The sequence below is a fragment of the Pollicipes pollicipes genome, unplaced genomic scaffold (genome assembly GCF_011947565.3).
Source record: "Pollicipes pollicipes isolate AB1234 unplaced genomic scaffold, Ppol_2.1 Scaffold_7261;HRSCAF=8764_pilon_pilon_pilon, whole genome shotgun sequence".
Lineage (NCBI taxonomy): Eukaryota > Metazoa > Arthropoda > Thecostraca > Pollicipedomorpha > Pollicipedidae > Pollicipes > Pollicipes pollicipes.
Window position 1 is genome coordinate 8,633,510 of NW_023597054.1, and position 20,046 is coordinate 8,653,555.

The 20,046-nt window shown below is 50.5% G+C and overlaps 1 protein-coding gene and 1 long non-coding RNA gene across 2 annotated transcripts; both read right to left on the reverse strand.

Moving 5' to 3' along the window:
• Positions 1–3,940: 3,940 nt before the first annotated feature.
• Positions 3,941–9,526, reverse strand: LOC119112853 (biorientation of chromosomes in cell division protein 1-like 1). The gene is made up of 7 exons (XM_037237143.1): positions 9,519–9,526; positions 8,130–8,273; positions 7,797–7,921; positions 7,145–7,272; positions 6,088–6,672; positions 4,224–6,042; positions 3,941–4,058 (listed from the first exon to the last, which is right to left on the reverse strand). The coding sequence occupies exons 2-7, from the start codon at positions 8,262–8,264 to the stop codon at positions 3,941–3,943; spliced, it is 2,910 nt and encodes a 969-aa protein (XP_037093038.1). The 5' UTR covers positions 8,265–8,273; positions 9,519–9,526.
• Positions 9,527–13,282: 3,756 nt separating this feature from the next.
• Positions 13,283–16,655, reverse strand: LOC119112009 (uncharacterized). The gene is made up of 2 exons (XR_005095665.1): positions 16,557–16,655; positions 13,283–13,980 (listed from the first exon to the last, which is right to left on the reverse strand). It is a non-coding gene; the product is annotated as an uncharacterized LOC119112009 (long non-coding RNA).
• Between the last annotated feature and the right edge of the window lie 3,391 nt (positions 16,656–20,046).

Consider the following 20,046-nt stretch of genomic DNA (forward strand, 5'->3'; position numbering starts at 1 on the left):
GCTGGCTGGTTCGTGATGCCGGATCGTTTCACTTTGTTGGGCCGGCAGCTCTCGTTGGCATTGCTGACATGCCTTGGTTATGTTGTCGATGTCGTTGGACATCCCAGGCCAAAATACTAGCTGGCGGGCCCGACTTTTTGTCTTTTCTTTGCCCATGTGTCCGGCGTGGAGCTCCCGGAGCACGGCGGGTCGCATTGGCCGAGGGATCACGAGGCGGCACCCGTGAAGCACCAGACCGTCTTCAACTGTCAGTTTGTTGTGCACTGCCCAGCAGGGGCGAATTTGGTACGGGAAGTCGGCTTTTTAATGAGGGAAGCCGTTCGTGACTGCCTCGAGTAGGAGCTGGGCTTTTTCGTCGCCATCTGCCGCCTCCAGCACGTCCCGTAGTCGGAGGTCGAGGTGCGACGCGTCGATCGCCCGCGCAGCGACGGTGGCCACGGTAGGAGCGGTGTCGGTCGGCCGCCAGGTGGATTTTGCCTCGACACCACGACGCAGTCATGTTGACGTCGGATATTTTTTCGCGCAGTCTTTGAAGTCGCGGGTTCTCGATTACGTTGAGGTTTTTGTTGTTGATGATGGGCACGAGAGGGCGGTGATCAACGACAAGGTCCAGGTGCGGAAGGCCAGAGACGAAAAGTCGGCACTTTTTTACCGCCCAGGCGACTGTCAGCAGTTCTAGTTCTATTGTAGCATACCGGGATTCGGTGTCGGTGAGGAAGCGCGACCCGGCCTGCACTGGTTTCCAGGTACCGTCCGGCTGTTTTTGTTGCAGCAGAAACCCGAGCCTCTGGATACGGCTGGCCTCCGTAGACAGCCTCGTCGGCCTTGTTGAGTCGAAGTACGCTGAAGTGCGGACGGACGACAGCAGGACTGGAGAGAGCAGCACCGGTCGGGCGGTGTCGTCCGCTGAGGACGGGCGGGACGGCCCGTCTCCGCCGTCTCCGTCGTCGGAGGTCGGCCGTCCGACGGTCCCTCCCCCGGCCGGGTGCTCGCGGCGACCCGTCTCGTCTCCGGTGTCGGTAAGGGAGGGCTGGCTGCTGCGCGGCGCGCGCGTCTCAGCCGCGGCTGGGTTGGGCGGCGGCGGCTGACTAGCGGCTGCGCCGGGCGGTCCGGCACCCCGACTGACTGCATGTATCTGCCGTGGGTAATTGGCCGGTACAATACGAAGTCGGACGGCAGTGCGCCACGAGAGGAAGAGTCGTGGGATGATATGCACCGTGCCAGACGCCGTTACGTCACCCAGGGTGATTCGGACGGGCAGATTCCCGCGCGAGCGCGTCACGTGTCCGTCCACAGCGCGGGGATGGGTCGACGGCGGCTGAAGGTTATCGTTCATCTCGTCGATGAGTTCGACAAAGTCTAACCCAGCGACTGACACGTCGGCTCCGGTGTCCGGAAGCGCCGTCATCTTGGCCGTCTTACGACCTAACAGTCGGTACGGATCCCATCGATGCGGTCGCGGGCGTAACCGCAGAGGCAGATGTGTCATGTGACTGGCGCGCGCTGCGGCACATCCTGGAGATGTGACCCGTTCTGCCGCAGTTGTATCACGCTCGACCCGCAGCCATGCAGCGGTCAGATCGTGCACGACGGGTGCCGCAGTTTCTGCAGACCGGGCGCGCGGAGTCCATTTCTTGCTCGGAGGCGCCCCCACACGGCGCTCGGCGGGGAGGGGTGGGGCTCCGCGACTGGAACCTGACACCGCGCGGAGTCCTGGGGTCCGAAGGGCGGCCGGCGCGCCGGCCGACCGGGGCGCGGCACGCTGACACGGCGTCGGCCTCGCCGCCGACGATCTCCGTGACGCCACGCGTCGCAGCCTCCTCGGAGCGACAGATCCGGATCGCCTGCTCCAATGACGGGAGTGGGACGGCGCACAATCGTTTTGATTGTCGCCGGGTCCCGCGGGCCCACGAATATACGGTCCCTGGTCAGGCTGTCACGGCAGGCATCGCAGAATCCGCACTCACGGCTGAGGTCGCGGAGGCGAGTGGAGAAGTCATTAAATGACTCGCCCTCCTGCTGGGTGCACATATTGCATGTGCACCTCTGAATGACCTCGTTGACCTGACCGCGGGCGTAGCCGTCCAGCTGCGAAAGGACGACGGAGAGGTCCGATCACTGGGAAGCAGGGATGTCGAAATTGGCCGCGACTGTCAGGACCTCGTCCGAGAAACACGACCGGAGAATCGCCAGCTGCAGGGCTGGCGGCCTGCTGCTCAAGTCCGACAACATCGCGTAGTCGTCCCATCTCTGTCGCCACATGCGGTACGTCACTCCGCGGTCACCGGTCAGCTCCAATCGTTCCGGTTTGGCATCTTTTTGCCATCGAGTCTGGCACGAGTCGCGTTCCCCGGGGCACGGCACTAGTCACAGGGTCGCCCATGTTGTCCGGCAGGGGAACCGAGGCGGGATCAATTCCCACCGATCCTGTCGGCTGCGCCATGTTCGACTCTGTCTCCGCGAATGTGCACACGAATCGGCGGTCGGAACTGGACTGTGTTTCTGTACTTCGCGAGACGCTCTGCCATCTACCGTTCGGTCTAGATACTATTATTCGCGCGCTATACTCGGTACTCGCACACAGATCGGTTGAGCGGTTTCCGAATTTGGACTTGGCTGCAGCGCCCTAAAGGGGTTTATGCGGTTTTTGAAGGTAGAGGTAGTGACTTGGGGTCACCAGTTTCAAAACAGGCGATGAAATCACATGCGTTCTATTTTCTGGTAAAGGTTTAAGCAGATCGGTTGGGCGGTTTCCGAGTTTACACTTGGCTGCAGTGTCTTTCAGTGGTTTAGGCAGTTTTTGAAGGTAAAGATGGTGACCTGAGGTCACCAGTTTTAAAACGGCTGATGAGATTGTATCCTCTTTATCTTCTGGTTAAGGTTTGAACCAGATCGGTTGAACGGTTTCCGGGTTTGGACTTGGCTGCAGTGCCCATAGTGGTTTATACGGTTTTAGAAAGTGAAGATGGTGACCTGATGTCATCAGTCTCATCACGGCTTGTGAAATCGCATGCGCTCTATCTTCTGTTAAAGTTTAAAGCAGATCGGTCGAGCAGTTTCCAAGTTTGGACTTGGCTGCAATGCTCTAAAGTGGTTTGTGCGGTTTTTTAAGGCAAAGATGGTGACCTGGGGTTATCAGTTTCAGAACGACGGACGAAACCGCATAGTAGCTTTCGATTGGTGCTGGTTTGAAGAAAATCTGACCAATAGTTGCGTAGTTTGAAGTTGGTTGCATGGCTGGCGGTGAAGCAGTGTTGTCCGGGACGACAGGGGGCTGGTCGGCATCACCGGGTCGGTCCGTCGTGCTGGGTGTAATGCCGCGGAGCCAGCGCTGGTTACTTAGGCATGAGGCTTTGCTCAACCACCAGCCACCGGGCTGTCCAACAAAAATTGCAGTTGATAAACAAAATAGCGCTGTTCGGCACGACTCCGATCCGAAAAACATTACGATGAAAATGCCTGTCCGGTAGCAATTAACATTCTGACCCATAACGCGAGCTATAGCAGTCGTACTAATCGATTTTGTCTGCAGACTCATCGGCGCTAATCGGCCTGCTTCGCTTGACTGAGGGCGCAAACTTCTCCGTTTTATGAATTTCTGTTTCGAACCTCATAAAATGACTGCGTTCGCACATGTTGGCAAGCTGAGCTTGAAGCCAGACGACAATCACATCACAAATGCATGGCCTGTAAAAACAATTATTCCATTGGCCTCAATATATTGGGTACAAATCGCGACAATGATTATTTCATCAGCTAAATGGCCAACTAAACCACAACACAACACGGCGCGGGGATATCTGCGAGACGAACTCATGAACACATCGCACATCCCACCACGCACCGTCGATGAGACGCCAGCACCTCGCCCACTCGGGACCCCCAGGTCCCAGGCCACGCCGTGGCCGGGCCTGCCTGAGGAGGTGGGCGGCCTGCCGCCTCATATCGTCAGGTTGGGCCGGATCCGGACCGAGTCGCCGGCGGCGCCTGGGTCGCGCAGCCGCGTCAGGCCGTCCAGGTTCTCCTTGTCGCTAGCGTGCCACTCCTCGCCGTCAAGCCTGCCGCGCAGGCCGTCGGCCGGCAGCCGGTGCAGCGCCACGCGCGGCCACAGCGCGTCGCCGGCCGGCAGCCACGCGCGCGCCGCCTTGGGCGCCGGCTTCCAGTCGTCGTCCGCGCGCAGCCGGTGGCGGCGGCGACGGCCGGCGGGCACGACCTCGTCCGGCGCCGCCTCGCCGTCCAAGCCCGAGTTGAGCGCGATGTAGTCGACCTTACGGCGGCGGCGGCCCGACGCTGGCTCGGGCGTCGGCTCGGCGTCGGGCGCCGCCAGTCGCGCTGCCGAGCCGGCCGACGCCGATGACGACGCGTCCGAGCGGTTGAAGCCCGAATCGACGCTGTCCTCGCCGTCGCACAGCTCGATGAGTGGCTCGTCGTCGGGCGCCGGCCGCCAGCCGATGCGCAGCAAGGCAGCGCGCTCCGGAGGCGTCAGCTCCAGCTCCAGCTCCAGTCGGTCGTCGAAGTCGGACAGATCAGCCGTATCCACCGAGCTGATTGACAGCGTGTCCGGCTCCGCCAACGCGCGTCGTAGCTGCCGCACCGCCGGCCGCCGTGATGGCGACACCGGCCGCTCGCGCTCGCCGTGGTACGCGTGCCGCCGCGCCGGCTTGGCCGCCGCGCGCCGGAACCGATCGCGCAGGTGCGGCGCATACTTATCCATCAGCAGCGCCATGCGGTCCTTGGCGTCCGGGCCGGGCAGCGCGGCGGTTGAGACGGCAGATGAATCGGGTTTAGTCGCGGGGAGGGTGCGAATGACAGGTGAAGATGCAGATTTGGCGTGGGATGAAGATTTTGTGCCAGATGATGATGGCGTGGACTTAATGCATGAAAACTTGATGGTGAGACTTGGTACGGCGCTGTTTGCGTGGGGCTTTTCGACAGATGACACAGTCGCTTTCCCTGACTGCGACTGCTCTCGGTCGGTAGATGTTTTCGTGCGATGTTTTGGTTTTGATAACTCGGACTTCTTTGAAGAGGATGACCCAATGCCAGATGACGATGACAGTTTGCTTGAAGCAGCTGGCTTTTCTGCAAGCACCGATTTATTGCTAGAATGTGACTCCTTGTTGCTCATCGGACGATCCATCTTGATAGACATTAATGGCCTGTTCAATGACGATGATGATGTGGACGGCTTGTCCAAAGACGATCTAAGCCTACTGGAGGATGACGTCCTACTTTCAGACGTTAATCCAGACTTTTTAGATAGTGGCGGCCTCCTTTCCACCGCCTCCCGGTCGGAGGAGGGTTTACCGTCTTCTGAAGCCTTGGTGTCGCTGGATGAGGTCGAATTCCCAGACGACCTCTTCCGTGCCAACGACGATGTGCTCGCGCCCACAGAGTCCCTCTTGCCCAACGGCTCCTCACCCTTCCCTACCGTCGCCCTACACTTCGTGACCATCTTCACCCCCGCCTTCGCCTTCGCTTTCTCCTCCGTCTTGATCTCCACCTTGACCTCCGCCCTGACCTCCGGCTTGACCTCCGTCTGGGCCTCGTTCTCGACCTCCACGGCCAGTGTGTCATCGTGCAGCGCATCTCCCTCCCCGGCCACTCGCTCGTTCCTGCTGCTGCCGTAACTGTGGTGGCGTTGGCCAGATCCGCCCGAGCCGCCGCGCCCCTCCTCCCGGCCCTGGCCGCGGCAATAGTGGCCGCGGCCGCCGCCGCTACGGCCCGCCGGCGCCCGGTGGTCGGCCGCGCCATCGTCGTCGCGGTCACGCCGCTGGTAGTGCCGACCGCGCTCGCGTTGCTGTTCGTGATCGTCACGCTCGCGATCGCGTCGGTCCCGGTCCCGATCGCGGTCACGGTCCCGATCCCGGTTCCGATTCCGATCACGGTCCCGATCCCGATCCCGGTCCCGGTCTCGGTCGCGTTCACGGTCCCGGTCTCGCTCTCGCTCCCGATCGCGGTCCCGCTCGCGCCGATGCCGGTCGTCGTCGTGGCGGTCGCGGTCGCGGTCGCGACGCGCACGGTCGCGGTCGCGGTCGCGGTCGCAGCGGCGGCGCGCGTCGTCGGGCGAGTGGCGGCCGCGGTCGGACTCGTCGCGCGGCGGCCGCGGCGCGCCGCGGCTGTGCCGGTGGCCGGGCAGCTCGACGGCGCGCCGTGTCGCACCGTCCTGGCTCTCCTCCGTGTCCTCCGGCGGGCCGACGAAGCTGTGCAGGTCGAGCGGCGGCCGCGCGTTGGCCGCCTCGCCGTCGTCCAGCGACATGTTGGAGTTGTTGGAGCTGCTGCGCTTGCTCAGCTCGCTCTCCTTGACCTCTGTCTCCAGCTCCAGCTTGATCATCTGATCGATGGCCGGGTCGATGCGGTCGACGCGGTGCATGATACCGCTGAAGTCGAGGCCGTCGGCCTTGCCCAGAAATGAGCCCCAGCCCTGCTTGCCGTCGTCGGAGAGGGGGCTCATCTGGGCGCGAATGTCAGGACTGTCGGCCTCACTCGGTGAGTGCGCCGACTCGTTGGACACCGATGAGATGGACATAGAGCTGTCGCCAGCGCCGCCTGCCCGCTCCGGGCGCGGATCGGGCGCGCGCGCGTGGAACTGGTTGGCCCACGTGCCGAACGTGTTGCCGTCAGCCAGCGGCACTGCCACGTCCTCCATCTCTACGTCGTCGTCGACTTTCTCTGTGGAGGGGCGGAAAGGGTATGTGAACCACGTGAAGCGAGAGAGAACGGATACTGGTTCAGGCCGCCTCGTGACATCTGCGGAGGGTGGTAAGCGCGATGTTCGAACAGTCGAATCTCCCACATCCCGCTGGTATGGAGCTGGCGTTGAAACGATTGCCGGGCCGGACAAAACAGTGGGAATGAGGATGCCGTCACTTCATCGTTAGCCAGGGGGCAGCTCTGGCATGTTGCCGCTGTCGCTCCTTAAACGTCTGCATGCCTTTCCACACCAACCGGCCCTCCGGGCGCACCAGCGAACATCGTCACGTCTAGGGGCTCTTACAGAAGCAAACAAATCCAGTGTCTGACAAGAACACTTGTTTAAGACATCAGCATCGAAATACGCAAAGGCGCATGCACGAACAGCGGCACAATGTTCGAACAAACATTGTGACCCAAGACTTGTTGGCGGATTGGAAAAATGTATCACCTTTTTCGTCCTTGACATCGAGAGTTTCATTGACCAGCTGGTGGATCTGCGGCATGTAGGTGCTGTAGATGTTTCTGTCGACCACCTGGTCTACAATGCGATCCACGCCGATCTCCAGAAACCGAGACCTGTCGACAAGGGATTTCCACCTTACATTCGGCTTCAACGGAGAGGCATGGCGCCCGCCGCCGACTCCCATGAGGCTCGTTTCGAGCCTTTGGTCCTTAGTCAGCGGCGGATGCAAGCGTTTTCTATTTCCATCAAAAACACATTGTCACGGTCATCAAGCATGCCATTGTCTAACGCCACACAGTGCGGCAATGTAGCTCGAATTTCTTCATTACCATCGCTGGAAAGCCGGGAGACTTCCGTGGACAGTGTACCCATATGAGCACCTGACCACTAAAGAGAAAACAGTTTTGCGAAACAAAAAAACTTTCAGCTAAAATCTATGCCAGCTAACGAGGCGATTTGGAAGATATAAAGGACGTTAAGGACGAAAAGTGGCTTCATGGGCATTTTGCATGCTGAAACATCATATGGTGCAAGGGGCCAAAAATTAATTAGCAAATTTGCCAAATGGACAAGCTGCCTTTTGCGAGAAAAAACCGCGATGCATTGCATACCACTGGGCTGCATAGTGCTGACTCACTCTGTGAGGTGCTTTCGCAGCCTTTCCCGTAACTGGTTCCGGTTCATGCCGGGCGTCCATTTCTGCTTGCCCAGGAACGTGGTGACAGTATTCTCAACACGCTGTCGCAGGTTCTGGTATGCAGGCTGAAGCATACATAAGCCGGTGTTTGGCATCAGAGACAATGATGCAAACTATGCAATTATTTGAAGAAATCATTTGTGACTGGCAACATTTATGTGGCCTACTCAATCTCACTTGATCACATGACAAGACAATATGGACTGAATAAATAACAAAGCACATGAACAATTGATGACAAAAATAGTGCTCACATTTACAGAAGATACATACCCTGGTATCAACATCAGCCAGGCAGTCTTTTCGAAACGAGTCAAAAATACCTCTTGACTTCAACTCATTTACAATCTTATCTGTTGTCTCTTCAAGACTTGGGAAATCCATGTGAGGTGGCAATATGTGGGACATCTTGACATTCTGAAAAGCAGTCCGGTAGTTAATCTGACAGAACACTACAGAGGCATCAAGCACCTGCTTTAAGCAGGAAAGTACTTCAGCCTCTTCATTGACATCAGCAATTTTGATGCTGAAGGCACCCAACCTAGGTTGCCTATTCCTAGTATTTCTGGAAGGGCTTAACATTTTTAAGTTGGTAATTGACAACAAATTTATTCATTTTAATTCACAATAATTAATATTGTCATTCACAATCAATTTACATTGGAAGACCTTCTTGTAAGATAGTTTGTTGTCTTGCATGAGGGCCATAAGATGCATAGTGTGTTATAGCATGTTAAAAGCAAACATATACACATACATTCACATGGACATCTCACAGAGTTGTTTTCTGAGAAACTAAGGCCTCAAAATGAAAAAGCACAACTCTGGTCAAAACATTTGGTCTAGTTAAGACAACATGCTTGCTGGTGATGACAAATGCTGACTGCCCCCCCCCCCCAACATTTGTCTGATGTCACTGTGCTCACAATGAGCTGTGACAATTCAGTCAATTGGTGGAATGGATCAGATCACTAGGAAACTGATGACAACTGCTCTTAATAAATAGTTTTCAATACTTTGTCTTCAATTCAGACCCATCCAAGGTTTGTTCTCATGCCATCTTAAAAGGTAGCAGGTTGAGGGAGTCCTACTTGATTTCAAAGCAAATTCCTTTCCCAAAGAAATCTGTGCATGTGAATTCCACCTGTGGATGCAGTTATGGTATCAGTGTTGGAAAAATTGCCATCTCCTGGTATAATGTATACCAGGAAATTTGGTACTCCAGCATTGTGACTAGGTAAAATGAAATATTTTGTACTCCACTCTGATGAAAAACACAGGCTTTGGAAAAACTAATTTTACCTCTGTTTCAGGCAAAATGAAATCAGTAGATGCAACAGCTTGAGACCTGCTGACTCCATCATGAGCCATATATTGATATCTGCAAGACCACAAATCCTGCATCCACCAGACTTGGAACAGGCTGTGCTGTGACCTAGCTATACAATAGATTATGCATGTGAATGTGGGAAATAAAGTGCGGGAATGATAAATGGAATCGTCTTTGAATGCCAGGAAGTCAAAAACTAGAAGAGAAATCGCACCGGTCTGCCAGTTAGCAAAGATCTCACTTTGTACGCCTTACTCAGCCCTTCTCAAAATCGAATACCAATTCACCTCCCTCAACGACGAACCGCACCGATGGCCAATGGTGCAGCGTACCGCGACAAACAACCGTAAACACAATACCTTACCGCGTACAACCACCTCACGCTCCGCCTCGATGTCCGCTCCTAATTCAGCGTCGCAAACGTCTCACTTATTCAGTGGCTTATGCTCACCTAGTTCAGGATGCAGCCTGGACATCGCATAACTCTCCAATTGGTTGATAGGAAACGCCCTCTCGTAACTGATTTGTCAACAGCTTACATTTTGTGCTCGCAACCGCGTCTTGAACAGATACCACAGCGTTACGAAGTAAGCTGTATAGAGATGGGCAAATGTAGAGTGGCACTTCTTAGGGCTCTTGCAGAAAAATGGTACTTGTCCAGGAGCGCCATATGGTTGGATTTCTTGGCACTTCCTGGTATCCGGAGTACAAAACTGTAAAGGTACCTGTACAGTTAAATAATGTTATTTTTACCATTTAAGGGTATCAAATTAAAGCTGATAATTTGAGCTTAACTGAGAAATCCTCTTAGGTCGAAAAATATTGATATAACTAAGAAAAAACCTGCTCGGAGGCTGCCATCTCACTCCGACAAAAACACCAGGAGAATTGAGAGGCATGAGTCCATTTCTTTGGCCTCGCAAGCTGATATAACGCATCTATCAAGACAAAAACACAAATTAATTGAAACATACACTAATTTTGTTTGCAATGATGTCGGTTAAAGCGCACCGGAGGCTATCAATACCTTGTAATATCCGCCGGAGTCAGCGGAGTGCTAAGCTCGGAGGCCATTTCGCCGGCCCGGCGGGAGCGTCAGGCATTGTACTCGCGCTGTGTTGGTAAACCGGTTAAGAGTATTGCCGTCTCTATTGGCTTGCTGAGGCCTGCGGACCCGCGTGGGTCGTAGAATCCGACGAAGGCGAAGTGGGGGACGGGGAGAAGTGGGGGCATCAATCCTTCACATCATTTCACCACATAACTTCGATCTGGTTGCTTGACCAGGTGTGATTTAAGGTGCGTACTTGATATTGAGAGCCACGTGATGCTATGGGCAGTTTTTATTGCCAACGAGGCCATGCTTGTGTGTATTTCTTTGTTTCTTTGTGTCCGCTCCCATGGAGAGAAAATCAAATTTCAGTAACAATGATGCTTCAAACGATCCACAATCTTAGAGGGAAGGGTGGTCCGAGTGGATAAGTATAGCCTTGTTCATGGGCTTACTGTTAACATTGAAAGTGTGTTGGCACAATACATCACATGTGTGTGATGATAGTTTTCCCTTCCCCAGGACTACATGAAGGCTTGCCCAATGACTAAGACTTGCTGGATGATGTGCTTAACAACATGTCTCTAGGTACGGTCAAGGCCCTGTAACCACAGTACAGTTCTGGATGCATGAGAGTGCAGAGGAAGCAGGCCTTTTTCATTCTGTTTATGACATCAATCATTGGAATATATCATGTTCTGTGTGTGGAAATTCATGTGCAGGGATACCATGAATATCTTAAGGAGGTACTCTGCTCAACTTAGACCTGAAAGTTACTGTGCTTTAGTTGTTATCATTGACTTGGCTGCTTATCGCTATTTCAGTCTCTGATTTTTGCATTCTCACAAAACGCAAGTTGTAATATATAAAAACTACTGGCTCCATGTCCATAAAAACTACTTAAGGCCCTTCTTGCTGAAGTGAACCATTCATGACATAAATTTAGGAGTCATTATATTAACCTGGTTTTAAATGTGCAGCAAATCAACATTTTTGTGCCAACCCCTTGTTACAGACAGGCATTTGTAATCATTGGTTATAAGTATTATGCATCTCACAAGTGCTTGTTTTATGTGTAATGCATGCTTTTGGTGTTCGGGGTGTGGTTTTCTCACCGGCATTGCTAAGCGTGATGGGAATGCTCGGTACTAAGCAAGAATGGTGATCCTTCATGTGCTGTGAAATTGCTGGAAGCTGGTGGAAGTTGGGGCACCACGCTGCTTTGCTGCCCTGCATGGTTCTGTGATGGTGTAAACAATGCTTTTTCATCATCTGGCCACATTCTTGTGGACATAATTTTTTGTTGTTGATTGGGTTATTCATGTCAAGCACTGTGAGTCTTGCAAAAGCTCTTATGTCAGGTTGATGCTGAACTTGTGCAGCACAATGAACTAATAAGCTGAGACATGCTTGATTAATTATAACAAAAGCCAGTTAGCTACATACCAGGTGTAAAACTTCCATCTCACCCAGCAGTAAATCTGATGCATCTGTGTTTGAATCCCAGCATAAAATAACCATTAATTTGAGTGGTATTGGAATGGTGTGCCACTGGTAAAAGTATAAGTAAAAAGTGGAATAGTAAAAGTAAAAGTAAAATTGGCTGTGGTATAGCCATCAGGTTTCCACCTGTTTTCCACTAGCACAATGGTTTGTAGCATGCCCACACACCTTGGAATAGTCATAGTTTGGTGATAGTTATCCAAACTGTTGTGTCCTAAATTTTGTGTATGTATTTGTTATGCATAATATCTGATAGTTGGCTGTGCATGCTTACATGGTTGGGGTTGCCACAGGAAAAGCAGATGGCTGCTGTTCTTAAATTACTTGTTGGTCCTCTGTTCAGTTTGAGGCAAGGGTATATCAACCTTTTGGCCAAGAAAAGTTGATGGGATCACAGCCCCCTCCACAGCTGCCTCACAAAACATGGCACACAAGTTTACCCTGCAATGTTGATGCTCATGCCTCCATGTCTTTGGCACTTCACCTAAGGGTCCCTCCAGTTCCGGCCGGGTTTCCCAGGGACCCATGCACGTAGCCAGAACTTCCCTCAGGAAGGGGGCAGATGTCAAATTTTGTCCGGACTCCTGCAAATTTGAACTGGATGGATGCAAAGTTGTTCAATATGTAGTGTAAGCCTCTTGGCTTGGGGGTGGGGTGGGGGGCTAGCCCTCGTGACCCACGCCTTAGCTAGGTACCTGCGGCGACCGGGGGTTGGTGCGGCCTGGATGTCGTGCAGAAAGTACCAAATACATCTGCAAATAATGTACTCACATCGCTGGTACGGTGTTACCGTTCTTCACGTAGCTCCATCACATGAGGCAAGCGCTCCAGCGCTTGCTTGTTTAATGGTCGGTGTTTTTTGCAGACAGAGTGGCGATAAATCCATGTTCATATGTTCATTTGATCTTCCACATTGGGTTCGAGGACACTCCAGGCTACATGCTACTGTGTGGTGCGGTGGCAAAATTGATAACGAGAATCACACTAACGTCCAAATAAAAGCGACTTCGCCGCCCCCCCCCCCCCCCGGCCCGCGTAATGTGTAATGCATTGTTTGTACATTCCCACGTAAGGTGTAATGCAGTGTTTGTACATTTCCATGCCATGTGTAATGCATTATTTGTACATTCCCCCATAATGTGTAATGCAGTGTTTGTACATTTCCACGTCATGTGTAATGCGGTGTTTGCACATTAGCATATAGCCCGTTCCTGTTGTGGCCCAGCTGCTATCTGCCGCTGGCGGCCCGCCAGTTTGTGTGCCAAGCTGTTCCTGAGGGCCCACCTGCTGGCTACGTTCCGTGTACGTGTGTTGAACTGTCCGACGTACTTGTGTCGGCACGTTGTGGGTTTCGAGGCCTTGCTTTCGTGAAGCGCGCTTCCTATGCAGAGATGCATGGTAAATACATGGCCATTACATTGTGCTAAGAGTCGATTGTCCACGAACGTGATTGTGGGTGGTTTTGAAGTTGTTTGAAAGCATAACGACTTTTCAGTTTGAGTCACTCATCCTCGATATTTCGGTATTCGCACTGGGAATACGGGGTGGCACTGACAGACTTTTATTGAGATGCTCGTAATTGACTGGCAGCTATTACCATCTTCCATCGAAAACAAAAGGTAGTAACCTGAGGTGCGAATCACACAAGGCAATACAGGAAAAGCAGTAGTCATCAAACACGGAACACGAGCATACCAGCCAAGTGATACAGGTCAAAATCTAGCAGCGCCAGGAGGAGCGCACATGTCGGCACGACGGAGGCTGTACATTCGACAGACGTCGTCTCAGGCGGCGACTGGAAAGCGGCACAGGAAACCGACGGAGGTCGGGTGGCAGCACGATGAACTAGTTCGAATAAGGGCAGCAGAAGCGGCTCCAGCCCATCTCGCGAGGCCGGATAACATACAGCTGGCGGTTGGTCCGGTCCCGGGTCTCCGACACGGTATTAAGACGTCCAGCCAACTCAACTATCTCGCCGCAACGGCGCATCTCGTGCGCGAGATGCAGTGTGTGATACACAGGTAGGGCCTCTGCGCCTAGCTACCCCAGTCTCGTTAGCAGATACGATGCATGGCCGTATTTCTGGGGCCGAACATTACATTCGCTGAGTAGTTCATAACTTTTTCGGCGAGACGGGTTGTTTTTGGTACTCCTACTATATGCTGGTATACAGAAGCGGGTCTGCGAGAAGACGGGGGCGCCAACCGGCTCGGAGGTGGTGGTACGTCTTAGCGCCACACGCCCTGTGAACAAAAGAACATATGGTAACCAGACAGATCAATGAAACTGGCACCAAGAAGATGAGGTAAACGGGTATTCCGAAACTGCTCAGAAGAGCCAAAGAAAAGACATTAGCAAGCATAGTGTGGGATCCCTGGTAATAATGAGATGATGCCGTGCAACAACGGCATGGCTGATCATTACAGTGAAAGTGATGCAGGCTGGTGTGAGTGTAATCACACCCTAAATATTACCCACTGGTTCTGGAGAGAATGTATGGTAAGCACAATCACAAATCACCAACATCTTAATGTCTTGGAAAGTTTGGATTGACATACGGCGGCGACAAGTGATCAAAGCACAGAAGTCTACCCGCAGGTCGTGGGCCTAGAAAATTGTCCGCCTCGGTTGAACACGTGCCTTGCGTTCTGCAAGATCCGAAGGCCGTGTAAGATGCCAAACGAGCGGGCATCGCCCTTAACGCTTTTTTTTCTTCTTTTTGCTGCCGCCTACCGGTCGGTGTCCGGTGGTCATACCGCAGGTAATTATGTGTCTGCTGTGGTGTGCGTAATGTCATTCACTGGGGTTTAGCCATTGGCTGACCACCCTGCCGCAGGTCATTGGATGTCGAATGATGTTAAATGTCAGCCGAGCTTCACAGCGCACAGCATGCGTGCTTAGATATGCACAGGGCGTACCCCTTCAGGGGCATATGCTCTCCCTGACAAAATCATGACATGTTTTAAGATTTGTGTGAACACATGTTAAAAATTAAAAATCTGAGGACAGCAGGTAAAAGCAAACAAATCAAAAACATATGCTCTATGCCATGGAAGGAATGTTGTGCCCTCCTTTACCATAGATTGCCTTTATCCACGGTATGGTAAGCCATTAGCACTCATATATACATACATGCATTTCATGTCATAGAGTTTGGGACTGCACTGTTTCGGTGTATCATGTTTAAACTGATGTCTTCTTTAACTTGCATTCTTTCATGAACTGATGTATATCAAACATGGCCTTCTGTTAAGTACAGCCCATTGCACTGGAGTCTCCCAATGGTAAGCTTAATAACTGTGATGACCCACAGCACTTTAAAAAAATTTGTACTCCGCTACCAGGAACTTTTTTGAAATTTCCAACCCTGTATGGTATACTTGATGTATGCCCATATGTGCAGTGCTTTTCAAGGATATAGATCGCGCCAGAGTATACAAAATGATCACAATCTCACATTTCTATTGTCAATACAGGTGTGTCAACCTCAGTAGCACAGATGGTATAGCTGGTCATTGAATGGCCTAGACGTGAGGGGCATGTTAGCAGATTGGGACAATATTGCTATGGGGAGAGTGGGGAAATAGCATACAAACTGGGGTTGGGGTCAGGCATGGGGGTTAAGGGTTAGGGGTCAGTGTTAAGCATCAGGGCCAAGGGTTAGGGGTTGGGACTGGGCATTGGGGTTAAGGGTTATGGGTTGGGTTTGATGGCAGGGCAGCACAATGGACTGGTAAATGTAGGGATGAGAGTAGGATAGTATGATGAGGTCAGCTTTTTTGGGTCAGGCTGGGTAAGGTTAGGTAAGGTTACATAACATTACATAAGGTTAGGTAAGGCAATGAAGGTTGGATAAGGTACAGCATGGTAAAGCAAGACAAAGAAGAGTTTAGGTTTACATGTGGTATGGTGTAGGTTTGGCTTAGTTTGGTTCAGCATAGTTCAGTTTAGATAAGATAAGTTCAGTTAAGTTAACTTAAGCTGAGATAAGCTTCATTTGGTGTGGTTAGGGTATGTTGCATTGGGCATAACATCACATCAGGTTGTATAACATCATATCAGGTTTGTACTACAGTTAGGTATTAGCTGGCTGCTGCTATTAAATGGTAAATGTCCTGAACACAAAGTGGTTCAAATGGAACATACTGAAGTACATCTGTGTTACTTTAAGTCTGACTTTTGTTTCATTTTATAGTACATCATATATCCTGTTGTATCCTGTATATCCTGTATATGACACACTTGTAGGAAATAGCCATTCAATGCAGTTTTTTACAATGTTGCTGACCCATGGGCAAAGATCACATAATATTGTCAGGAAATGGCTGGTTATGTACATAATACCCTTGCAATTATCATGCCATATCTTGACAAAATGGAACTTTGTAGTGAGCATGACAATTTGTACAATGTCACAAGCAACACATGTATTTTACAATGTGGCTAGTGTATGGTTATGCCAAATAGGAACAAGCCCTTTTACACAATTAGCAGGGCTTACCAAAAACATGCACACATCTTGCATGTTTGTAAAATTGACAGATTAGGAAAAATCACAAAGACAGATGGACAACTCTGGTATTGCCAGGATAGGCTAGGTTAGGTTAGCCCTCAAACGTCATATTTTCCTGAGACAATGATTATGTGCTGAAATTGATGGCAACCATGCGCCGAATACCGAGCACACACCAATCGGATTGAAAGCGTGTATTCCCCAAAATTTTTGGCCCCAATATTGCTTCTAAGCTGGAAAAGAGCAGCGTGATGTGTAAATTTTGGAGTCTGGGTTATATCCCCTACCCCCCCTTCAATTCCTCACCCGCTCGGAGCCTTCCGCGTCAGCGGCGCCCTTAAATGGGGATTCTTCAAATACTTCACCTTTTTTTAGAAGAAGAGAAATCTCCACCACGAGCGTTTCACGCGCAGGACGAAACGGGCACAACCAGCTCGCGTTAGCAGAATTGCCCAACTTTGAAATCATACAACCCAAATGACGTCTTAAGCACCAAAATTTTGCACCGAAACATTCATTCTGTCGTTTCGACCATTGCTATTAACAATACTGACCGAGCCTGACGAGACCGGCACCTACAGGCCTTGTGGCCTTTTACAATTCCCGATCACCATAAGGTAAGGGAAGGTAAGGTAATTGCCTCATTATTTTTGGTGCTAAACACATCATTTGGGTTGTATGAGTTCAAAGTTGGGCAATTCTGCTAACGCGAGCTGGTTGTGCCCGTTTCGTACTGCGTGTAAAATGCTCGCGGAGATTTTTCTTCTAAAAAAGGTGAAGTACTTGAAGAATCTTATATATATATATCATCTGGTTCATGGCTGATACTCAGCAAGGCTCTCGATGGATGACGTCGGTTTTCCTGTTTAGAACTTTCAGTAAGAATTCTTTGCTGATGTGAAGTCTTACGACTTACCCTGCATGGTGTTAATTTTGATACTGACATGACATGTGCGTTTACCTAGGACACACTGTATTTCTTTGTGCTGCCAGTTTATTTTCAGCCCTATGGCTCACTGATGTCACGTGGTTAGAAATCATAAGCTTATGATTCAGGTCATGAAATATATGGCAAATGGGAGCCAGGTCATAAGCCAAAACAGCATTTTTCCTGGTGAGCAGACACAGCACACAACTTCCCCAAAATGATTGCCTCACGAACAGATTCATGATTCAGCTTGAGCTGAACACAGGTGTGGGTGGGAACGCAGGTGGGAACACAGGTGAACACAGGTGAGGAACACGTTTGTATATGTGTGAACAATGCTGAAGTTCAGTAGATGGCTACCTGGTCATGGTGATCACATCAGACAAACTGGTGTTATTTTGACATGTGTCATTAAAATGTTTTGTTATCTCATGCCCAGCATTGCAACCAGACTTGAGTTCATTTGTGAGTTGAAATCCTGGACATTAAATTTTGTGTTTTAGGATGTGCATGCTGGCATATTATATATATATATATATATATATATATATATATATATATATATATATATATATATGTATATATATGGCTGTGTGTATACACCCTCCAAAACGTAGGGCAGTTACGCACCGGGCTTATACACCCTCCAGAACAGAGGGCGGTTACGCACCGGGCTTATACACCCTCCAAAAATCTTTCAGATGGTTGTACGTGTCAAGAATGCGCGCCTTGGCAGCCTTGGAGGCAAGGAAGTGCAAAAATGCAGAGTCCCGTGCGAGAGGCCGGTTCCATGCGTGATAAACATCAAACGATCACTGTGGTATTGTAGCGCAGTGAATTACGGCAGTGTTTCAACATGCTCCGCTGCGCCGTTTGGAAATATAACCCATAACCCACTCACGAGTTGATTGCGACTCGCCAAGCCGCGCGTAGGGGGTTGTGCCTGAAATTATGGTGTGTTTGAGGCTTTTGTGTGTTATGCACGAAAGCTAAAGAAGTGTATTGTACCTGGTACTGTTCTTGTGTGCGGTAGCCGTTTGGTAACCTGATGTTAATTACCCGGTTTACATGGGCAGCCGAGGATAATTCGAATTAAGATCGGAACGGATCATGCGACGTTAACCCTCTCGGCGAGGGGCGTTTACATGGGCGAAACCGGCTTTACGTCGGATTAACGGTCGATAGTTCGATCCCGCTTAGTTCGAACCAAGGAACGGGTTATGGGCGAAAACTGCGCTTTTGAGGCGAACTGAACAAAACAAGAAGAAAAAAGCCGGTACTCTGCGTATGGATGGCGAATGTCACGAGCCATGGTGGGCGCGAGACAGCTTTGAGGGCGAGGAGGAAGATGGACTTCATTGGAAAAATGATCTGTGCGGGACTCACAGGCTTTGTAGCTACAGCACAAGCCATAGCACTTGAAACACAGGAGTTGCGCAGTCAGCACTGCCAAATCTGTCACATAAGCAGTGTTATATGCAAATTTTTACTAGCAGGAAACTGGCTAGCATGAAATCAGTATTTTCTTGTATTGGCCAATGACACTCACAAACTTACCACACTCATCAGTATGCCACCCAGCATCATGTCATCTACTTTGCGCAGCCCAAGAAACACATTACCTAATCCTGCACCAATGCATTTATGAGCAGCCTGCAACAGTGAGCTAAGCTACAGAAATGACTCATGAATGCTACATAGTTAGTGGCAAAAATTGTGTAACTATGTTGTCTTTCCCCATCCAATGCATCATCAGTACCTGAGGGCAGCATTGCCATTTAGACTTGGCATGGACTGGCAAGTCAGAATGCAGCTATTTGCTTTCTTGACATACTAGGGTTGAAATACTGCTTTGATATCCTTGCAGTCAACAGCATTGGCTGATATGGACTGATGGCTAGGTGGCACAAACAGCCGTGTTCGCACAGTCCAAAGATCATAACGTGAACCAGCCCCAGAGCTGTCATGACAAAAGCAATCTGGGCTCAAAATTCATAACAAATGATTAATTATAGCAACAGCTCAATTATCCACCTCATGGTTTGCAAAGATATGTGTCACAAAAAAGCACCAAGGCAACATATTTACTCACCAGTACAAAAACAGGTAATGATGTGCACTGCAGATGTTCTCTGCACATCATGTGGCATTAGGTTAGGTTTACTTAGTTTATGCACTGTTTTCTTCCACATGAAATGCACAAACCTGGATTTGACAGAGTACTGATGACAGCTAATTTCATCCAGTGCTCACATTTGCGTTCTTGCATTTTGGAACCATCACTGGGCAATTTTGGTCCCATCATTAAAAATAGTTCACATTCTGCACTGACTGCAATGATCTATTGCCTATATTTGTTGATCCTTTGCATCATGCAGGAATTATTGAGTTACCTATCTCACACACATTAAACTGACAAGCAACAAACAGCCTAATTGCATCAAAAACAAATATTCCAGCCCCCACTTCCTTGCCAGTTGGTCTACCAGTGTGACGTAACTTCATATTTCCTTGACAAGCCAGTCACCAATATCCAGCACATCCCTCCTGCCAATAGGTGGTCAACCAAATGTTCAAGTCACAGGAGGAATGTCTGCAAAATCAATCCTGGGGCATTTATGTATTCACCTAATGAAAGAAACTATTGGTACTCCCTGCAAGAATTGTTGAACAGTTGAATTACCTACCTCGTGGCCTGCAGACACCCATCACAAAAAAGCACCAAGGTGACATATTTAATCACCAGCACAAAAACAGGTGATGATATGCAACACAGACGTGTTCTCCATGCAGCATGTGCCATCGTGTTAGGTGTTAGTTTATGCACTGTTTTCCTGCACATGGAACACACAAACTTGGATTTAGCAG